The sequence below is a fragment of the Antechinus flavipes genome, chromosome 1 (assembly GCF_016432865.1).
Source record: "Antechinus flavipes isolate AdamAnt ecotype Samford, QLD, Australia chromosome 1, AdamAnt_v2, whole genome shotgun sequence".
Taxonomy (NCBI): Eukaryota; Metazoa; Chordata; class Mammalia; order Dasyuromorphia; family Dasyuridae; genus Antechinus; species Antechinus flavipes.
Genome location: NC_067398.1, coordinates 287,042,641 through 287,064,864, shown reverse-complemented (window position 1 = coordinate 287,064,864; position 22,224 = coordinate 287,042,641). Strand labels below are relative to the sequence as shown.

Sequence of the window (22,224 nt, the reverse complement as noted above, 5' to 3'; positions counted from 1 at the left end):
ACAAACTTTAGTTATTATATGTAACACTTATCCCAAGAAGGAAAAAGGTGACATATCTCTGCTCAGATTGCAACTGTAAAAATTTCTGAGAGCAAACTTATTTTAGAAAGAATATAAAAAAGGCCATTTTATATGGCTCCATATTTAACACAACTCTTAGGCTAATCATTGAGTCAATGTACTGAGATTTTTTTGTTCATCCCTTCTCAGGCTCTCATGTTCCTAAAGAACTGATGAAAGAGGTCTTAAAGAGAAGAAATTAGGTCTGTTGTAATTAATCATTGGTACAGAATCAACTGGAAGTCTTTATATCTGAAAAATAATTTGAAATGTGTTTGACCTTGAAGAACAATAGAAACAAGGAAAAAGATTTTAAATAACAACATGGAAGTTCTTTGGACATCCAATTTATTATTCTTCCTTTCCAAGTTTAGGATGTATTCCTGTGTCCCAGAGCTGTCTGTTAAGGTTACTGGCCACCTGCTGCAGCTGCTAAAATAAACTCGTGAAAAAAAGAAAATAAAAATTTAATTTTCTATGTAATTAATAAATGTTTCTAATGCAATGTTTCATTGAAATCTATATTTTAACAACATTTGACATACTGTAATATGACATTTACATAACAATTTTTCAGTCAGAGCATTTTCATATCTCATAGCAACTCTGTAGAGAGGCTAGGCAAACCAACTTTATTTTAAACATTTACTCTTTTCTAATAATTCTAGCATTTTAAAATGTAATAGTGATTTCTTTGGTGATAACTTAAATGAAATTCCAAAAGATCACATGACTTAGGAATAGAAAGGATCTGAGAGCAATATGGAATAGTGACCAGAAAATCCTAGGTTTAGAGTCTATCCTTTACTATGAAACCTACTTTAGATCTTGTGATCTTGGGATGGTCTTAACCCCTCAGTTTCATTTTCCCTTATCTATAAAGTGGTGATAATTACACCTATGGACCCAAAGTCATTGTAAGTATCAAATAAGGATTGACTATTAAGGTTTGTGTAAAAGATTACTCCAGATTACTAGTAATGAGAGAAATATTTGATCAATATGACTGAGGTTTCTCCTCTTATCCAGGAAGGTGACAAAGATGGAAACAGTAAGTGTTGGAAGAATTGTAGAAACACACAAATGGAATGTGCTAGACCCAGCTTTAACCTGAGTGGTAGAATCCATTGTTAAATTTCTGTATGAGCATTTATTTATATTTCAGAAATCAGAAATCTCTATAAACTAGGTCTGGTTTATTGTTTTGTTGATTGTATAGACTTAAGAAAGTTTTAATAATGCAAATAAAAGTTAAAAGTGTAGGTGTGTATAATACTTTCCATTCCAGTTATAACATTTACTAGCATACCCCTCTATTGCTCTATACATATTGAGTATTCATAGGATACTCAAAGTATAAAATCATATCACTAAATTGGATTCCTGGTGATTGTAAGTTAATGATACTAATGAAAATAACTATTATTTATATAACTCTTTAAGATGTGTAAAATGTTTTATGTCCATTTTCTCATGTGAGTCCCAACACTTCTTAAACACAGGTATACTATGGGAGTGGAACTATGTGAATTGGTCCAACAATTATGCTAAGCAATTTGAAATTATGAGAAGACAGTGACTTAAATTTCCATTTGTTTGGAAAAATCCTCTCGTAAACATTTATCCACAGGATGTCAAGGATTAAAAAAAAAAAACTATTTGTACCAAAATAGTTATATCAGAACTTTTTTTTCCTAGTTGCAAAATATTTGAAACAAAAGTAAGATCAAAGAACCACAGTTCTTCACCTGGAAGCGACCTCACAAGCTGACTAATTCAACTCCCTAAATGCATATTGATTGAGGAGTGGATTAAAAATAACAATGATATAGGTTAGAATGATATAAGAAATAATATAATGGAAATAGAAAGAATTATATGAATTGATGCAAAGAAAAATTAAACAAACAAGAAAATAATAAACACAATGATTTGGACTTCGTTATTTGCAAAGACAAAAGTAACTAAACAATCAAAACTAATCATTGTGAGATTAAAATGGCTCCAAAAAAGAAACTGGAAACTTGTCCATTTCCCCAATTTTGTTTTGCAAGTGTCTGGATTATGGTTCCAGAAAAAAAATTATAATAAAATATAGTTAATATATTGATTAATTTTAGTAAACCATTTCCCCCCTTTTTTGTTTTAAAATATGGCTCTCTGGGACAGAGAGAAGGAAGGGATATATTTGGAAATATAGATGATGAAAGACAGAAGATTAACAAATATATTTTTAAAATTATCATCTTCATTTAGTTTATTGTACTACATTTTTCTGAATACTGTGCATTAATGGGGGAAGGTGTTTGAAGGAGGAGGGCATAACCAAAATAAAAAGCACTCTCAAATCTACTTTCCATTACACGTCTGGTTAGGGAGTAGCATGAAGCATAGAAGCCTGGAGACACTGGCTACTTTGGGCATAAACACCAAAATATAGCACCTTGGGCATTATAGAGGAGTTGGCTTGGAGTAGATTACATGAGAGAAGCAGCTTGTGCCAGTTTGTGGCCTCTTATTTTTACTAAATATTCTTGCCAACTAGGTGTTAAACTTATGTAAATTCTAATAGTAACTTTTAAATACCTCCCTGCCACCTAAAATGGATAAAATCTTGGTCTTTGCACCCAGTTATAGTTCTTGGTAAAAGATAGACTTCAGAATAAGAAGGACAGAAGAATATGAGAGGTGGAATTTGGCAAAAGATAATAGAACTGGAGCTGTTACATCCGTATGATATCTAGGTAAAAAAATATGGACAGTTTAATCACTTGCCATAATTCTAAATTGCTTTCCAGAATGGTTGGTAGAATTCATAGCATTACTAACAATGTGCTTGTCTTTTTGCAAGCCCTTCAACATTGCCAATTTTTTTGTCATCTTTGTCAAATTGTGAGTGTCTTGTAAAACCTCATGTTTCTTTTAATTTTGTATTGCTTTTTACTTTTTTCAGCATTTTAGAGCAATGTTTCATAAAGTTGTTACTAGTTTGCATTTCTCCTTTTGGGAATTGTTTGTTTTCTCTGAACATTCATCTATCAGAAAATGATTTTTTATTTTATAGGTTTATGTTAGTTGTCTATGTAATGAAAATCAGGCTATTATCAGACATATTTAATATAAAGATTTTTTTTCAGCTCTCTATTTTCCTTCTTACCCTAACTGCATTAACTTTGCTTTTCAATTTGAAGGAAAGTTTTCTGTTTTATCTTTTGTGATTACTTCTAGCTCATATTCACTTAAGGATTCTTCCTCCAAGCATAGCTCTAAAACGGCTTTTAATATTCACTTCAATTTTGAACTAATTCTAGCATATGGTGAAACATATTCTAAACCCAGTTCTATCATTATGCTTTTCAGTTATCAAACCATTTTTTGACCGATAAGGAGTTTATGTAGCTTATATTCTTGAGCTTATTTAGATTACTAATTTTTATTTATTTCTGATTCTATCTTAACTAATTTATTCTAAATTTTTACTTTTCTATTTTTAATGAGTACTAAGTTTGATAACCACTTTTTTATGATATAATACTTAATTCCAACTTAAAAAAATCTTTTCCTTTGAGATTTTAAATATTTCTGCTATTATTTTATTTATTTCCATAAAATAGTTTGATTGTTGGAGCACTAATCTGTGCTTATTAAATCTATAATTAAATTTAGATACTGTTATGATTTTTTTCTATAAAAAATCTAGATGTAGACATTACTTATCCCTCCAGATATTTAGATATTTCTTTAAGAATAATTGATAGTTGCATTTATATAAATTTATATGAGTAGCTTTGTAGACTGACTTTCAGAAATTTTTTACATTTTTAGTTATTTTGAATAGGATTTCCTTATCATTTTTGTTTGAATTTTGCTATTGCTATAAATTACATTTTTTGGGTGGGATTTCTTTGCTTATTCTCTAAGATTTTCCAAATCAACCATCATGTCATTAGTAAAAAGTGACATGATTTTGTTTCTTCTTTGCCTATTTGTATTCTTTTAATTTTTTTCTTGTCTTCTGATTATTAGCATTCCTAGCATTGCTATATAAGCATATCTTCCTGGACACTAATGCCATTACTACCACTACCATCACTTTGTTCCATATATTCTACCAAATGACTCTTGCAAAGAAGAGGAAAAATCTTACTTACAAAATACATTGTCACAAAATTATTTCTAACCTGCTCTTGCAGCTGCCATTTTTTTGTTTCTCATTTTGTTCTCCTCCGCTTGCTATGCAAAGAAAATGAGAAGCAAAATTTCAGTATCTTAGTTTTTTCTATGATTTGAAAATAATAAGACACTATTTTCATTCAGTGAATGATATCTTACCATCTTCATCTTCTTCTTTAATTCTAAGTTTCCAAGTTTCTGCACCTTACTGGCAGCATTGAGGTAATAGATAGTCAAGCTAAAAGGAAAGGAAAATGAGATAATTTATGTTTCCTCTCTCAATTTTTAAAGCTATTATTTGAATCATAGAATTTTACAATAAAGAGGATACTTAGGTCCAAGAAATATTGTATTTCTTGTTTAAGCTCACAGAAATTATGGCAGAGCTCAACTAGAATCAGTCTTCCCATGTTTGGGACTTCATGACATCTCCCCATTTATTTCTTCATTTATAAAATAGCACCCCTTTCCTGGATTGTTGTGAAGATAAAATTAAATAATATTTATAAAGCACTTTGCAAATCTTGAAGTACTATATAAATGCTATTTTTATGTTATTTTGGATTCTGGAATTTCTATTTCATTCTCTCATTTGTTATAAATATTAAAAATCACTAATTTTTGATAATTCATTTATGTAACATTTCAAAAAAAGGATGAAAATGTTACAGGTGTTGGTACTTGCCAACTTAAAAAAAATCAGTTTTAATTAATGTCTTTTATCGACACAATTCATTAATTATATTTTTCATTAACACAGATGTTTCACATAATTTACTCATATTTATTTTTGAAAATAAGTACTTAATTTTTTAAAAAAGCAAACTTAGGTTCTAAAGACCTTTTCAGATACCCAGAATTGGTCAGTACCCCACATAACAGTCAAGCGAATCTACAAAAAAGAAAAATGTTCCTATCTTCTAATATATAGATTTGCAGATAGATAATATGCATACAACATTATTCTTTGCTGCTAATAACTGGAGATGGAATACAGTTCTTCTACTCACAACCATCCTAGATTAAAACTTTTATGTGCCATCTGGCCCTAGTAAAGCAATAACTCAGATGATTTGGCTCAGTCTAAACTGGTATTACTCCAAATAATGTGGGAATTTGAAATCATTCACAAAGCCTGTCAATCATTGCTGTAAGATGGATGATTTTATTATAGAGTCTATTCAGTAAGACAAACTGGTGGACTTGGAAATCACCTTCTATTATCACTTTAATCACTAGTTGTGCTCTCCTGGGTGATCAAAATATAAAGTCTTGTCTCCTACTAACTAGTAGGATGTTCTTGTGCAAATCATTGAATCATTCTAGAATTTATCTCATTAACTTTTTCTGCTAATCAACACAATAAACAAATAAGATTCAACAAAAAGTTAGTCAAATAATCAATGATATTCATTGAATGCCTAATATATATGTGTTAGCCACAGGGACTACCAAGACAGAAGTGAAATAATTCCTGCATTCAAGAAGTCTACTATTACATATTAAGGAAGGGGGGAACAACAGACATACATATGTACTATATACACAAAAAATGTATAATTATTTGGAGTAGAAGACTTGGTAGGAATAAAAAAAGGTTGAATGTAGAAAGCAGGTCTTTAGCTGAGCCAAGAGAAGGTAGAGGGGAGAAGGAGAACAACAAAATGATTCCAAGAAGTAGAGATAGGAAAGGGATATATTTTAGGTATTTAGGTAACTATCATACCAGAGGTGCAAAAATGGGAGAAAGAGAGTAATGTCTGAGGAACAACAAGAAAGTCAATTTTGCTAAAATGGAAAGGGAGTATTATGTAATAAGAATGGAAATATAGGTGAGAACTAGTTGGAGAGGGATTTTAATGCTAAACAGAGAAATCTAGAATAGAGATAATGAGGAATCAATGGAATTGAATAGAAGAGTGACATAGATCTACATGTTAGGAAAATCATTTTGGCAATGATATCAAACCTAAATAGAAAGGGAGGCACTAAACCATATATAAGGATTCCTATTAATGACATAATCAGTGAACACATATTAATATTATCTATATCTTATTGTATTTTTGATAATTTTGTTAAATATTTCCCAACTGCATTTTAGTATAGTTGGGGCATTTTATAGTGTTGCTCCATGTTTGATAACTCCAATTTAGAGAATAGATTGGAAGGGGGAGAAATCTGAGATAGAGAGATCAATTAGAAATCTATAAAAGATATAAGATGAAGGATGATTTAGGTCAGTAGTTGTAGGGATGGAAATAAGAGGATAAATTTAAGTGATGTGGAAGTAGGAAAAATAAGATGCAGTGAATGACACTGAAGATTCAAGAACTATACTAAAATTATGAACCTAGGTTGAGGCTATAACCTACTAGAAATAGGAAAGTTCAGAAGAGTGACGTCAGGGGGGAAAGACAATGAGTTCTATTTTGAATATGTTGAATTTGAGATACCTGCAAGGACATCCAGTTCAACTGATTGGCAGCTTAAAATCTCCAAAAGGCAATAACCCTCATTGTTAATCTAACTTAAATGAATAATAACTAGCATTTACTTATTACTTCATGACTTGCAAAATGCTTTACACATTACTTCACTTTCTTCTCACTATAATACTGTGAAGTGAGGAAACTGAAGCTGAGAAGATGTGATTTGCTTGGGTCCACAGATCTAGTAAGTGTTTGAGCAAAGATTAGGATTTATGTCTTCCTGTCCCTAAATTCACTTCACTATTCATTATTCCACCCACATGACTCCAAAAGGCAGCCAGAGAACATCATCCTTAAACTTTACCAAAACTAGCATCAGATTGGTTACCTAAAGAACATAAATATTAAAAGTCTAGGGGAATAGTTCATAGCAAACTCTCTAAACACCAATCTACTAAATCCTAGAATCTTAAGTGTGAAAGTACATTTAGTTCATCTAGTACAATCCACAGCTTTCAGTAATTTGTATTACTAACTTTCCCATGACAGATTATTCCATGCTATCTCAGCATAGAGATTCTGCATGTGTTCATAGTAAACCCTCTTGATGTTACCTTATAAGAATTTTTTCCTTAGAAAATGAATGATTTATATAAGGTCATAGAGTTCTGTGTTATTACATTCTCAATAGAGAATAGAGACCATCTTGTCCAACTCCCTGATTTTTTTTATATGAGAGAACTGAGGTTCAGCTGAGGTTCAAGGAAGTTGAATAATTTGCCTGTTTGAAACAATTAAAGTGTCAAAAGTTTGGTGGATATGTTGTAAAAATGAGTGTTGATCAGTGAACAGCCAGAGTAGGTGACTTGTGAAGTCCTTCTCTCTTTTATCCCCTTCATGTCCTTAGTTTTAAATCTGTCACTCTACTGTACTAGCAAATCCATAGTTTATTTTTATTTTTAAGTGTGAATATCTCAAGAAATGGAGAAGGGAAAAGGAAATGAAGTGTTATCTTTTTTGAAAACATGGGGAAGCAGTCAGTACATGATATTTCCAAGAATTCTTTCAGTCCTGTGATTTTATTGTCATAAGCAAACATTTATGTATGGCCTGTTGAATGTAAGTGCTTGAAATGCTTATGATCTCTAAGACCCTCAGCATTGAAAAATGGCCTAGAGGATACCCAAGGAGAGTACTAATATTCAGGATAATCATGTTTGTTTATTCAATGCCATCTGCTTTTGGGTTTAAGGAGAGGAGATGAGGGGTGAAATTCAATCCCCTGATTATATTTATCATTATATCCTTCCCTTCTGTTGGATGTTTTAATTATTATTTTGGCCAGTTGGTAACAAATTATTTAGTCCTGAAATGGTGAAAAGAGATGTGGAAGCCTGAATCATATCCAGTTGTATCAAAATTAAAGCTCCTGAATTTTAATCCTCGCCACAAAATAATCAATCCTGAAATTGGTTTGGTTTCAGTGAGCCCCTTGGGAAGCTGAGGGTTAGAGAGAAAGTAGAAAAATTGGAAAAAAATGAGAGAGAAGAAGAGGGTTATAAAGGCTTTGTTCTTTTAGCAGAAGAAGTCTATGTACACCATGATCAAAATGACAGCAATGACGAGTCCAGGGTTAGAGAGCTGCCGTAAGATTTTTGCCAACCAGCTGGGGAAATCGTGCTCCAGAGTTTCACCAATAACTTCAAACATTCTGTTTTTGCCACTGAAAAATAATAAGAAAGAAGAGTTTAGAACATAGAGAATAATTGCCAACTTTTATGAAGGGCTTTACAATTTGCAAACCCCCCTTTATAAGTATCATGTCATCTTAGTCTAACAACAGCCTTATGAAATATATTCACTAGTCATTGTTGTATTTATTTCACGTATGAACTAACTACGACTTAGAGGTGTAAAGTCATTTACCAAGGATACACAGCTAGTTAAGCATTAAAATCAAAATTTGGACCCAAGTCTCCATAACTGCAAATAGAGTTCATTGTCCACAACAGCAAATGAGTCTTCCAGATTATGCCCTTTTTACAAAAACATTGCACTAATACCAACAAAACTACCCAAGAACAGGGAATGGAAACACAGTACCACCTAATCTATGATCCTTTTAATCTAATCATGTTTACTTCTCATTGAAATGAAGCGCCAGATTGCCAACCTATATCTGAGAAACAAAACATATCCATCTCCCCCTCTCTCTCCTCTTCTGCTCCTCTTTCCCTTTCCTTTCCCTTTTCCTTTTCTTTCCCCCCTTCCTCCTCTTCACTTCTTTTCCCTCTTCTCTTCTTTTTTCTTTCATTCTCTTTCTCTCATACTCACAGATACACACACACATACACAAACACACGCGCGCGCGCACACACAGACACACACACACACATACACACACACATACCTTCTGCATCTCAGTTGCTCTCCTTTCTGTGCCTATAATCAAGTTCATGTCTCCTCTATATTGCATAATAAAAACACCACTACAATTAAAGATATAACCTTTTCCTTGAACCCCTCCCATCAAGCTATTAGTATATATCTATCTCTTTTTTTCTTTCCTACTACACTTCTAAAAACAGTGATTTTTTCATTCACTATTTCCATCTCTTCAGCATCAAGTCATTTCCCAACACCCTGTAGTCCAAAACAGTGTTTTTCTTAAAATATACAGAATAATAACCCTCTATGAAAAGTGTGAGAACTTTAGCTGAAAATGATTGCTCCCTCTAATTGTCTTAAAAGTATTTTAAATGGGACCTCTATTTTTTTTTCTTTCAAGATATTTTACTTTGTAACCAAGTTATTTTTGTAAGATCTCTGAGGTCATGGATTATAAATTTTGTTTTGTTTTCCCTTTTGTCTTAATTTCCCAAGTATTTATTCATCCTAGTACCTTGCACATATTAGGTTCTTAGCAAATGTATTATTAAATTAAATAACACTAATACTAAGAAACACTAGGAAAATAATATTTATTTGGCTTTATGGCATTTGTAATTTGCTAATCATCACTAAAATTTCTATAAAATAATATCCTAGGAAAAGCTAAATTCTCTATTTCACATTGTTTTCTTTGTAGGAGAAACCACTCTTTTAGTTGTTGATATAACAAGTAAGGAATATATAAGAAGTACACTGTATTTGTTTTTTAAGCAAAGAAATATACATTAGCAATAATTTAACAAAATAAAAACCATTGATAATCTAAAATTTCAATCAGACAATAATTTTAATATCATTATTCAATAAAGCTGTAAGTAAACAACTGAAAAATAATTTTAAAAAACTTCCTTTTCTTACTCTCACAGTTTGATGAGTATGAGGTAATTGAAAGTAATGCAAGAGAAGAAAACTAAGGGTGGTTGGGAAGTGACTTGATGATGATTTGATGTTGAAGAAATGGAAACAGTGAGTGAAAAAATAACTTTTTAGAGGGTTAGCAGGGAAGAAAAAAGAGATAGGTATACACTTATAGCTTGATGGGGAGAGGTTCAAGGAAAAGGTTATACTTTTAATTGTGGTGGGTTTTGTTATGCAGTATAGGGGAGACATGAACATGGTTATAGCACAGAAAGGAGGGCATTGAGAGATTGAAGGTGTGTGTGTGTGTGTGTGTGTGTGTGTGTGTGTGTGTGTGTGTGTGTGTGACTATAAGAGAAGAAAGAGAATATAAGAAAAGAGAAAGGAAGAGGGAAAGGAATTAAAGAAGAGGAAGGGGAAAAGAGGGAAATGGGAGAGGAAAGGAAAAGAGGAGCAGAAGAGGAGAGAGGAGAGAGGGATGTTGTTATATTTTGTTTCTCAAATAAAGGTTGGCAATCTGGCACTTCATCTCAGTAAGAAGAAAACATGATTAGATTAAAAGGATCATAGATTATGGGGTGCCATGTTTCCTTTCCCTGTTCTTGGGCAGTTTTGTTGATATTAATGCAATGTTTTTGTGAGAAGGGCATAATCTGGAGGACTCTATTTGGAGTTATGGAGACTTGGGTTCAAATTTTGACTTTGATACTTAACTAGTTACATGTCTTTGGTAAATCATTTTACATTTCTGAGCCTTAGTTAGTTCATATGTGAAATAAATATAACAAGGGTTGATGAATTTATAACATGAAAGTATAGAATGGTCTCTTTATCTGATGTTTTAAAACAAACAAAAACAAACTCTAAAAAACATTCTGCATACTTCAAAGGTATAGAATTGCTCTGTCAATTATAATGCCTTTAGATAGATCAGGAAACTCTGTTTGGAGCCATTTTTTGCTTTTGCCTGGCTGCTAACCATGAGATTGCAGAACAAACTTACAAGTCAGATTTCTCTCCAGGAAATAGTGTTTTCCACTGATTTGAATAAAACACACAATATGATTGATGGGGTAAAATGGAAGAAATCTAGTCACGTTAGGATTTCTCTTACTCAAAAATGGCTGTTATTTCTAATCATTCAATGTGTTAAAAGAAGCCCTATCTATTATAATAGGACAAAAGCCAGAAAAAGATGACAGAAGTTATCCCTTTGTTTATTTAGAGCTAGCAAGGTGGCATAGTGCATAGTATAATGAATTTGAAGTTTAAAAAGTTTAGTTTTGAATCCTGCCTGAGATACCTGGTAGCTGTCTAAACCTAGTCACTTAATCTCTCTCAGATTTATTTTCTTATATATAAAAAATAGAATAATTAGATTATTCTCACAAACTGAGGGTATGATATGTGAGTAGGATGAGGGTAACATCATATAATCTCTGGGTTTATGAATGAAATACAAAACATGGAATCAAGAAGATTTGAGTTTAAATCTAGATTCAGACACTTATTAGCTGTGTGATCTCTAGCAAGTCATATAACCTCTGTCTACCTTAACCTCATTTATAAAATAGAGATTGATAACAACATTTATTTTCCTGGGTGATGATCAGATGAGATGATACTTCTAAAGTGTTTTGCAAATCTTAAAGCACTATATAAATGGTAATTCATTATTATTAGCTACCCAGAATTTTACCCCTTTATACTGTATTAAAAAATGGTGGAGAATTGCTAGGAGATGCAGGTTTTCCTAGAGTTCTAGTTTCTTTGTTTCTTTGACACAAGAAAAAGTTTAAAGCTCCCAATAATGGACAACCACCAAAGCATCTATAAAAAACTATGTCCTCATACCTCAATTTAACTTAGCTTAGAGTTTACCAAGTAATGGGGTACTCATTATTTGACTGTAGTTTCATTTAGATCTTTTAACAGTATGATAGGATAATTTTTTGGGTTACCTTTCTACTCTGGTCAGGTTTTCCCAAATCAGGCCTTTAGAGACTAAACTAGGGGGTCTGTTCACTTTACCAAATTGGTCTACTTTTCAAAAAGTAACCAATTTATAGTGCCACTCTATCTGGAAAGAGGGTAATGAAGGAAAGTTTTCATTTCTACTGACAAGCCATCATCTTACCAGTTCTATTGAAATCTCTCACTTCCTTAAACTTATGTTCACTGACAGGTAGTTCTAATTAGTAAGAAGCAAGCCTATCACAAAATAGGTTGGGAAAATTTAGCAATATCACAGAAGAATAAAAGAATGTTAGAATTAGAAAATACCTTAAAAACCGTGTAATTCAATCCATTCTAAAATGATGCCACTTTTCAAGAATTTCTGATAGACATCCAGCATTTTTTGAAGATTTCTGGTAATAAACAACCCACTATATCTAGAGGCAGTCTATTCTATTTGGGAGAATTCTAACCACCTTCCTCCTGGGCATTATTCCTTTCTTAAACATTATCAAACCATAGACAATGTTTTCCAGAAATGGCAAATGATAGTTATTCCTTGAAAACTATTTTCCATTCCCCATATATTTCTTGGGGAAAAAATTTAACTTTTTTTCAATTTGTGAAGCTAAACCACAAAACCAAGAAATTAATAATAATGCAGAAATATTAGCTTACACAAAGTGATCAACTTGAAAGAAAAAAAATAGTCTATCTAACAAAGGATCCTAGTAAGCAGATGAGACTACTCTTCACAAGACAGTCAAATTGGAAAGAAAGAGTGAGTGAGAGAGATAGAGATAGAAAGAGAGAAAGCAGCAGCAGCAAAAGCAGCAGAAGTAGCAACAGCAAAAGAAGAAGAAGAAGAAGAAGAAGAAGAAGAAGAAGAAGAAGAAGAAGAAGAAGAAGAAGAAGAAGAAGAAGAAGAAGAAGAAGAAGAAGAAGAAGAAGAAGAAGAAGAAGAAGAAGAAGAAGAAGGAAGAAGAAGAGGAAGAAGAAGAAGAAGAAGAAGAAGAAGAAGAAGAAGAAGAAGAAGAAGAAGAAGAAGAAGAAGAAGAAGAAGAAGAAGAAGAAGAAGAAGAAGAAGAAGAAGAAGAAGAAGAAGAAGAAGAAGAAGAAGAAGAAGAAGAAGAAGAAGAAGAAGAAGAAGAAGAAGAAGAAGAAGAAAAGTAAGGAAGGGAGGGAGGAGAGAGTGAGGAAGGAAGTTCAGGAGAGAAACTGAACATGTATATTTAGATTTAGGAGTTGTGCATAGAGATCTTCTGTAAATCCATAGAAGCTCAAAAACTCAGGAAGTGAGTAATTAGAGACAGAATAGAAGTCCCAAGACAAAATCATGGTTGTAGCATGCATACTGCATTACCAAGTTGATAGCTAAGTTCCTTTTCTAGGGTATATAAGGGGCACCTTTCAATTGCTAAAATAAATTGAGATTTTATAGTATCACTATCTGACCATTATATAATTGTTTAGAAAAAAAATTTACACATGATCTCATTTTATCCTTTAATAATCCTCTGAAGTAAATTAGGAAACTAAGGCTGAAGGAAATGAAGTGAATTATCAAATGGTACCCAGTTAGTAAGTGACAAAATGAACTCTTGAACTCAGGGCCTCTGATTCTTAAAACCTGTGATTTTTTCATTCCTGGGGAATGCCATCATGCAGAAAAAGTTCTTTGGGTTAGTTCCATCTCTCTTAAGAGAACCAGAGAAGTTATTTTAAAAAGTTATTTGACTGAAAGGGTTACACAATCCCACAATTTATTAATAGTGGGTCTAAGGCTACAATTTCAATTTTAACCTCCAGATGTCACTCTATATTATATGACAGCCCACTTACTTGGCGATGGCAAGTCCACAGAGACGCAATTAGTTGGGTTATTCATGAGGGTATTTTACATTTATGAAAGTATTTTGCACTTATTAAAGTCATCGTTTCCATTTGCAGATATGAATCATTATGATACCATGGAAAGAGATGATGCAAACACTACTACAATCATTTTTGTAGGACAGGATTTATTTGATGGCCCCAATTCACTAGCAAGGAACAATCCATCAAATGTATGCTAATCAATGTCAATCTTTCTCATTACTCAGTCTTTGCTTTGCAGTATCCCTCATTCTTATCAGAGTTTTGGGGAATTAACTGACCCTGCCCCAAAATAAGAATTTACTCAGTCATTGAATCAATTATTGAAACTGTTATGGAGAGGACAATACAATAAACAATCCCAAATTGAGCAGGAACTCTTATTTATGCTTTCTTCTGAGACTGACATCAGAAGTTTACTATTGACAACTGGGAAGAATGTAGGAAAATCAGTATCATTCTTCCTGCCTTCTCTCATGATTCATAAAGATTCCAACAGGCTAGAATGAAAAGCCAAATCTAATAATATGAATTTAATATAGATAAATATGAAGTCCTAAATATGAGTTCAGTAACATTTTCCCAACAACTGCACAAGTCTTCTATCCAAATGACTTTGCAATGACTGACTTCACATCTGAATGCATTCCTCACCTCAGCCTCATAAAATGAATGTCTATTTTCCTTCATTCTGTACTGAAGCACCACTTCCAGTTCCTAATGCCTTCTTTCTTTTTCTCCTATCCCAGTAATTCCCTCCCTCTTTCCCTCTCGCCTTCCTCCTCGTCCTCCTCCTCTTCCTCCTCCTCCTCCTCCTCCTCCTCCTCCTCCTTCTTCTTCTTCTTCTTCTTCTTCCTTCTTCCTTCTTCCTTCTTCTTCTCTCTCTCTCTTCCCATCTCTGTCTCTTTTTGTCTGTCTCTGTTTTTCTCTGTCTCTTTGTCTGTCTCTCTATTTCTCTCTTTTTCTCTATGTTATTTTTATACTTTCTACTTCTGTTCACAAATGCATGGCCCTACTTTTTGTTTATTATCTCTCACAACTAAAGCTGTACTATTCTAAAGGATAATGAGATTTTTATTGGTTAACCTCTGGGATAACCTGTACTTTCTGTACTTCTGGGATAGAGGGAAGGAACTCCTAATATGCTGATCCTGAAAAATCTGCCTGATGGCATGAGAATTTGGATAATATGTGCCCCCAAATGATTACCCAAATTTATAATGCCAGTAATTGCCTCAGTTACCCCTTGAATTAGAAATGCCTCTTCTCCATCATTCATATTTCTCTCAGGGAGAGAGTCATATCCTAGCATTTAAAGAATGTGTTCAGTATGTCTCCGTTAGTAAGTCCATAGGTAGATTTGGCATTAAAGCTCACTGCCCCTGAATTTTATTGATTATAAGCCCTTCTAAACAATTTTGCCTCTATGATGAGGGGAGGAGAGTAGCATTACAAGTTGTAAATATACAGTAATCTCATTTTACAATAAGTAAGAATAAAGAGTTTCAAAAGTAAGGTACCTGAATGGGCCACAGTCAAAAGATGGTGGGAAGGAGACAATCATATACAGCACTGGCATTGTAGACAAGAAAAGGATGAGCAAAAGCATAGCTAAGTAAAAATTATTAGACTTAGAGGCTTTGAAGACCCTCGCCTCAGGAACATTACAACACATCACAGCCCAGCATTGAAAGTACATGGACGTATGCAGGCGAAGTATGTTGATAGCTGGTAGGCAAGGAGCATAAAATGATCCCATCCTGGAAACAATCAAAGAAAACATGACATGGCTCAATTTTGGAGTCTGATTCCCACATTAAAGCCACAAGAACCCATTTTATATCATCCTTTTGTTGGGAAAGATGAAAGCTGGATGTCCATTTTCAATCATTTTAAATGAATTTAACAACTGGCCTTGTCTATCTTTTCTGTACATATTGTAATGGCTCCACCCAAATATAGTACATATTATTCTATGGTCTTAGTAAATATTTCCTCCCAAATATTTTTGTATATACTGTTAGGAAAGGGTTTTATAATCAAAATAGTTAACCAACATTCCATATAATCATTAGGATTTTTTTTTCCTCTAGGACATAAATCCACCCATGCTCGAAAAGGCATTGCAGCTGTTTTTCAAAACACTGATCATGTTCATTGCCCATCTTTCTATAGAAAAATCCCCACATTCTATCTAAGAATGTCAGGTACTTTTGTAAGAGAATTGGGGAATTAGTGCATGATTTTGGGAAGGAGGCCTGGCTATAGTGTCATTGGAAAGAAATTTGTATTAATTAGTACAGAGATAGTACATAATACCAATCAACAGGCAGCTACTTTGACAGCTTTCCAGACAACAAAAACTGATTTCTAGTCTGGGCCAATCTGTTGTCTTAACTTAGAAGGTAACAGGTAGACATGCAGCATATGGATGTACAAATGACACTAAATTGACTTTGTGGGTTGATTTAGACCTTCTGTAAGAGCTGGACTTAAAATAATTATATGACTGGGCAGTATTTTTCTTTTTTTTTTTTTTTTTAATTACTTGACTAACATTAAGTATCAGTCTATCATCACAAATAGTAGAAATCCAGTAGAGAATTGAAATATCCCAAATGCTTACTTAATGGTTACTCCCTCTCCTTTGACAGTTGGTCACTCCTTAAACAATCCCAAGTAGATTCTTGGCTTTTTCCTCCTATTAAGGAAGCAGTCATGATGTGGAATTTGCAAGCCACTTTTTTGGGTATCACTTTAACTTGAATAAACTGCTACTTCTAACAATTTAGAAATCGAAAGTATCCCCCCAAAATTCATTTTCCTTTAAAATATAAATGGAGAAAATTAAAAGAAACTGCACTCTCATCCTTTTCTTAAGTTTACATTATCTGTTGATAAAAGGGGATTTTGAAAACAGAGATAAGAGAACAGTATCCTTGTGATCATATTCATTTCCTCCTAGAATTACTATAGCATAATGATTTTAAAATTCAACAGAAGAAACCAATCTGCTAGTACATAGTGATTCAATTATTCAGATCATAAATGATTTAAATATTTGAACACTGGATAAATGGATAAAGGTTCTTCCAAAATTGTTTACCAGTACATTTCTAGCAAAATTGATTAGCAGTACATTCCATAAAGTGTTTTATGATCATTTAGTTAAATAAAATTTTATTGAATATATATATATATATATATATATATATATATATATATATATATAAAACAGTATAAAATGAGTCAACTATAACCATTTGTACTGTTAGTTAAAAATGACTATTCTAGATTATCAAATGAAATACTTCATTTGATTACATTTTTAAATTTAAAATGTTCTATTATTAAAAAAAAATCATTTCCACTATACAAATGCAATGTCACTTGGCTAAAGCTTTATGAAAAGAATTAGTGAAGAGAATATAAGCTTTAAGTCAAAGTTCCTGAGTTCAAATCTTTCCTCTCACATTTATTAACAGTATATAACCTTGGCCAAGTAATTTCAATTTTTGGACTTCATTTTTTTTGACCATATAATTAATAGGTTGGATCAAAGTGGTTTCTGAGCCAGTTCTCAATCTATGATCTCTGTTTACATTCGACAAAGTATATTCAACATGATGTGTGAATTAACTATTTGAATCTATTTTGATGTGGATGTCTCCATGTAAAACTGATTCAAAATTAAACATCCAGCATTTCACTGGACCTCTGACAAAAAAATGCATGCCCCATAATGTAACTGAAAGTGACTCATCAACTGTAAGAATCAAGAGAGAAATTGAATATCTTCCAGTTTAAGCCCCTCATTTAATAAATGAGGAATCCAACACTAGTAATTTGTAAAAGTTACTAATTTTCTGAATCTTAAGTCCAAAACTCAATATCTATACATCAACTAGAAACTTATGTAGTAATTGGCAACTTTGTACAACTAGGCAGATAAAATGTAGTTTGGAATCAGGAAGATCTGAGTTCCAATCCAGTTTCAGTATCCTTATATGTAAAATGGGGATGAGCTCCCTTCCAAGGTTGTTATGAGGATTAAATGAGATAATAATTGTAAAATGCTGAGCACAGTACCTGGCACATTGTAAGTGCTATTATTATGAAAAGCATTATTGTTTAAATACTTGTAACAATTACATGAGAAACAGTGTGATGTGATGAGTAGCAAGTTGGTCTTTGAAGTGGATTCAAGTCTTGCTTCTAATACATATTGGTTATGTATATTTGTATGATGATGAGAAAGTCACTTCATCACTTCACCATGGGCAACTCACTTTACCTTGCTTGAAGCAACAAAGACTGCTACAGAGGATTTGTCAATCTATTTTGGAAAAACAAGTTTCCAACAGAGAGTTCTCTTTACTTAAGAAATCAAAGATCAAGACAAAAAATTACTTGTAATAAAGTCAGATTGTGAAATATTACATTTTTAACAACTTTCATATTTGATATATGTGGCAGTATTGAGATCAGGCAAAATTCCTCCTATGGTTTCTGGTTTCATAAATGCTGAAAAATACTTCCAAAAAGTCCTACAAAGAAGACCCATGGATAGGTTCATCATCCATCCTCTGAGAAACATCTGGAAAAAGATAGCTATGCAAAACAGATGCTACATGGCCTTTGAGCATCAAGGATGAATCAATAATAGATATTTTTTACTCAGTGCAGAGAAATGTCAAATTGTTTCTCAAAGTATAGTGTCCTTTGATAGGAGGTCATGCTATTTCATGAGGACATATACTCTTTCATATTTTCCCATCTAATTCTAACCATCATATATAGTTTGCCTACCAGATCATGCCTTGATTGAAGATCAGTGCTAGAACATTGCCGCTGATATCAAATTCCGTATAAGAGGGCTAAGAAGAGATACAAGCATTTTCATAAAGTTAGGCTCACAATGACTTCAAACAAAATGAGCGAATATTGTCATGAAGGCATGGGTAAGACAATTAATTGCCAATTACACTCAATACTAACAAAATGATACTAATAGAATAGAATATGGTCTAGCACTACAATAATTTATTAACTTCTTGTGCAGAGCATTCTACTAGAAGGGGAGAATACAAAGGTTTGATAAAACACATTTCCTGCCTGTAGAGACCTTACATTCTAATGGGGAGGTACAAAGGTACCAATAGAGTTATAACATACATTATAAGATAAACTCATTAGAAAGTTACTAAACCAAGTGCTATGTGAAATCTAAATGTAAAGGATAAGTAAATAAGGGGGATTAGGGAGGATGTCTAAGAAGAAATGGCATTTTTGTTGACATTTTATCTAATACTTTTTTCTACTAGTGTTTATTTTTTGGGAAAAGAAAAAAGAAAAGAAAAACCCTTATATAACAAATATTTAAGGAAACAAATTTCCAAATTGATCTTATCTCATTCTGAATCTTAAGTCCATGAATTCTCTGTCAGGAGGTAGGTAGCACTCAACAATCCTTTGGGATTCTGATTTGATTACTAGAAGGATGGGGAGAAGTCCAATAGTTGAAAAAAGAGGGTAAGGGAACACTAGGTTTAGAAAAATAAACTTAATAAAGCATAGAGGCAGGAAAGAGAAGCACATGTAGTAGACTGGGAAAGAAGGGAGTCATTGATTTGTCCAGTTTGGCCAGAGTTAAGAGAACACTGATATCAAGGTGTGAAAGAGTGGAAGAAGATTGTAGAAAATCAAGCATGTTAGGCACAGGAGTATGAAACAATAGAATGCAGTTCTGCTTTACGATTATCCCATTCACTCTAAATTTTCCATCACTTATGCTACTTAATAGATATCCTAGACCTTAATCTCATGATTTAAAACAATAACAACAAAAACAAAACAGGCATGATTATACTCATCTGCTCAACTTTCAAACAAAGGAATTTTTCATCATGTAACAGAAATAAATCAAAAGAAAAACAAGGTTTTAAATATAAAAGGAAATGGTAAGATGCCAAATAAAAGGAATGCCCAGTGTTTGTGCGTTAATGACCCAAGGATAGATTGTAAATTTTCAGTAAAGAATATTATTAAGTTACTAGTAAAGATACTAATGGAAAATTCAAAAAGCATCAAGAGTGTATACATTTCCTTGAATATTAGCAATTGCAAGTGAAAAAGGTTGGCATATGATGGCTTTGATATAAAACCAAAAATGCACGCACTATTCTTTGTCTATGAAAATGACACTAGTAATTTAGCATTACTGAAACGTGAGCTTTGCATTGTTCTTTTTTTTTTTTTTTTTTTTTTTTTCTGAGGCAAGGGTCACATAGCTAAGAAGTGTTAAGTGTCTGAGGCCATATTTGAACTCAGTTCCTCCTGACTTCAGAACTGGTGCTCTATCCATTGTGCTACCTAGCTGTCCCAACTTTGCATTGTTTTTAGACATACAAATAACAATCATATTTTATAATAATAAATGCTTCAGAATTTAGAAAGCACTTTCTAGTAAAGAGGCATCAAGACATTAGACACTGTTGTATTTTGTTTCTTCCCTGACTTATCTGATTTGTCCTTTTCAGTCTTCTCTGCAGGATTATTTTCTATGTCCCACTACCTATATGTTTGTATCTCCTAGGGTACTATACCTTTTCTTTGCTCACTCTGTTTTCTCTCTCCTTTCTTTTCCTTCTTTCACTCTTTCTCTGTTTGATTCTGTTTTTCTGTTTCTTTCTCTTCCCTTGTACCTCCTCTTATCAGCTCCCACAGTTTCAATTAACAATTATATGCAGATGAATGCTAAATATCTACCTATCACGCATCTATCACTTAAGCTCCAGTCCAACTTTTCCAAATCCCTGCTGGACATTTCTACCTTAATGATCCAAAGGCATCTCAAACTCAACAAATCCAAAACAAGAACTTAGTATCTTTCCCACTATATTTGCTCTTCCTGCTAGATTTTAAACTCCTTGAAGGACAAATTCTCCTTGAATCCTATCACTGTGAGGATCCCACCGGAGGACAAGCAGCTTCATTCTGTTGTCTGGGTAGGGCTGGTAGAGTTTGGAGCTGGAGATACCAATCCTATTGAATTAGAGAAACACCCTACTCAATTGAAGATTTCCTATTCAATTCCAACTCCACCCATCAGCCTCATTGAGAGGGGGAGCAGGCCTTGGCTTGTAGCCAAAGATTTCCTTATAAAAATGGCAATTTTAAACTCATTTCTTTGCAGAGGTCCTAACATGCCATGCCATACCATGTTATGCTATGCCAAAGAAACCTCTACCCATTGAAATAATATCCTCTTCCAGTACTATCCTCTCTTTATCTCCCTCACCTATTTCCCTAATGAGACTTTATACCTCTCTGTAGGGATTTGTTTTGCTTCCCTGCTGGGACTTTGCCACTAAGGAATTCAGCCTTTCTATTCATGCATGGCAAAGGCTGACTTCCCAATGCTTATAATGAACCTTTTTTACCAATCTAGGTTTTTGGGTTCAATTCCTTTACAAAGAACCTCTGCACTGCCAGAAAGAAGTAACCCAAAATTCCCTACCCATGTGCAGAATCCCAAAGAGGTTTAGGGGGGCCAAACCTCTCCATTTGGTTCCCTGAACCCTAAAACTGCTACTAAACCTTATCATTTAACTTCCTGACCACCAGGAACCCTAAACTCATTTTGGATCCCTGAATCTAATCTCATCATTTGGCTCCCTGACAATCCTAAATTTAGACCTTATCAATGATACCACTTCCAGCTTCCCCTTTTGTAATCTCACATCCAACCTCAACTTTTCCCTCTTCTTCATCCCTTTCATTCCACCAGCTGTTAAGATCTTTCAATTCTGCCTTTATAATTCTTTGTATCCTCTTTCTCTTCATCCATTCCATACCTCCCTAGTTCAGGCATATGGAAGCTCACACCTTGATCATTGAAGCCCTCTCCTAACTGGTTTCTGTGCATTCAATCTCTCCTTTCTCCAATTCTTCTTTCATACAGTTATAAAATTGATATTCCTAAAAGAAAGATTTGACTATGTAATTTTTTTACTAAAAACATTCTCTTGGCTTGCTATTCTTATATAAAAAACAAATTCCTTTGTTTAGGATTTTAAAACTTTTTATTTACTTTTAATTTATAGAATAGACTGATCATTTCCATAACATAATAAAAAGCTCAATCATGAAACTTCAAATCTATTATATACAACTTTCTATTCCTTTTGAATATATAATAAAGTTATTATATAAAATGTTTACTATTTAAAATCCTTCACAGTCTTACTCCAGCATATCTCTCCAGGGTAATAAAGCACTACTCCTTTCATGCACACTGAGTTCTTACCAAACTGGTCTATTTGCTGTTCATTGAATAAGATATTCTTTCTCACAACTCCATGCCTAGAATTCTGTACCTTCTTTCATGAAAATTCTTAGAATTTCTTAAGTATCACCT

At 33.1% G+C, this 22,224-nt stretch overlaps 1 protein-coding gene across 1 annotated transcript in view; it reads right to left on the bottom strand.

The window, feature by feature from the left end:
• Positions 1 to 406: 406 nt before the first annotated feature.
• The window catches only part of TMC1 (transmembrane channel like 1), a 134,363-nt gene continuing 112,545 nt past the window's right edge, over positions 407 to 22,224 (bottom strand). Inside the window, exons 15-20 of the mRNA XM_051972587.1 lie at positions 18,615 to 18,682; positions 15,326 to 15,565; positions 8,263 to 8,388; positions 4,393 to 4,471; positions 4,242 to 4,293; positions 407 to 492 (exon numbers count right to left, since the gene is read on the bottom strand). Of these exons, the coding sequence (XP_051828547.1) occupies positions 470 to 492; positions 4,242 to 4,293; positions 4,393 to 4,471; positions 8,263 to 8,388; positions 15,326 to 15,565; positions 18,615 to 18,682 (588 nt within the window). The 3' untranslated portion in view covers positions 407 to 469. The remainder of the gene's footprint in view (positions 493 to 4,241; positions 4,294 to 4,392; positions 4,472 to 8,262; positions 8,389 to 15,325; positions 15,566 to 18,614; positions 18,683 to 22,224) is intronic.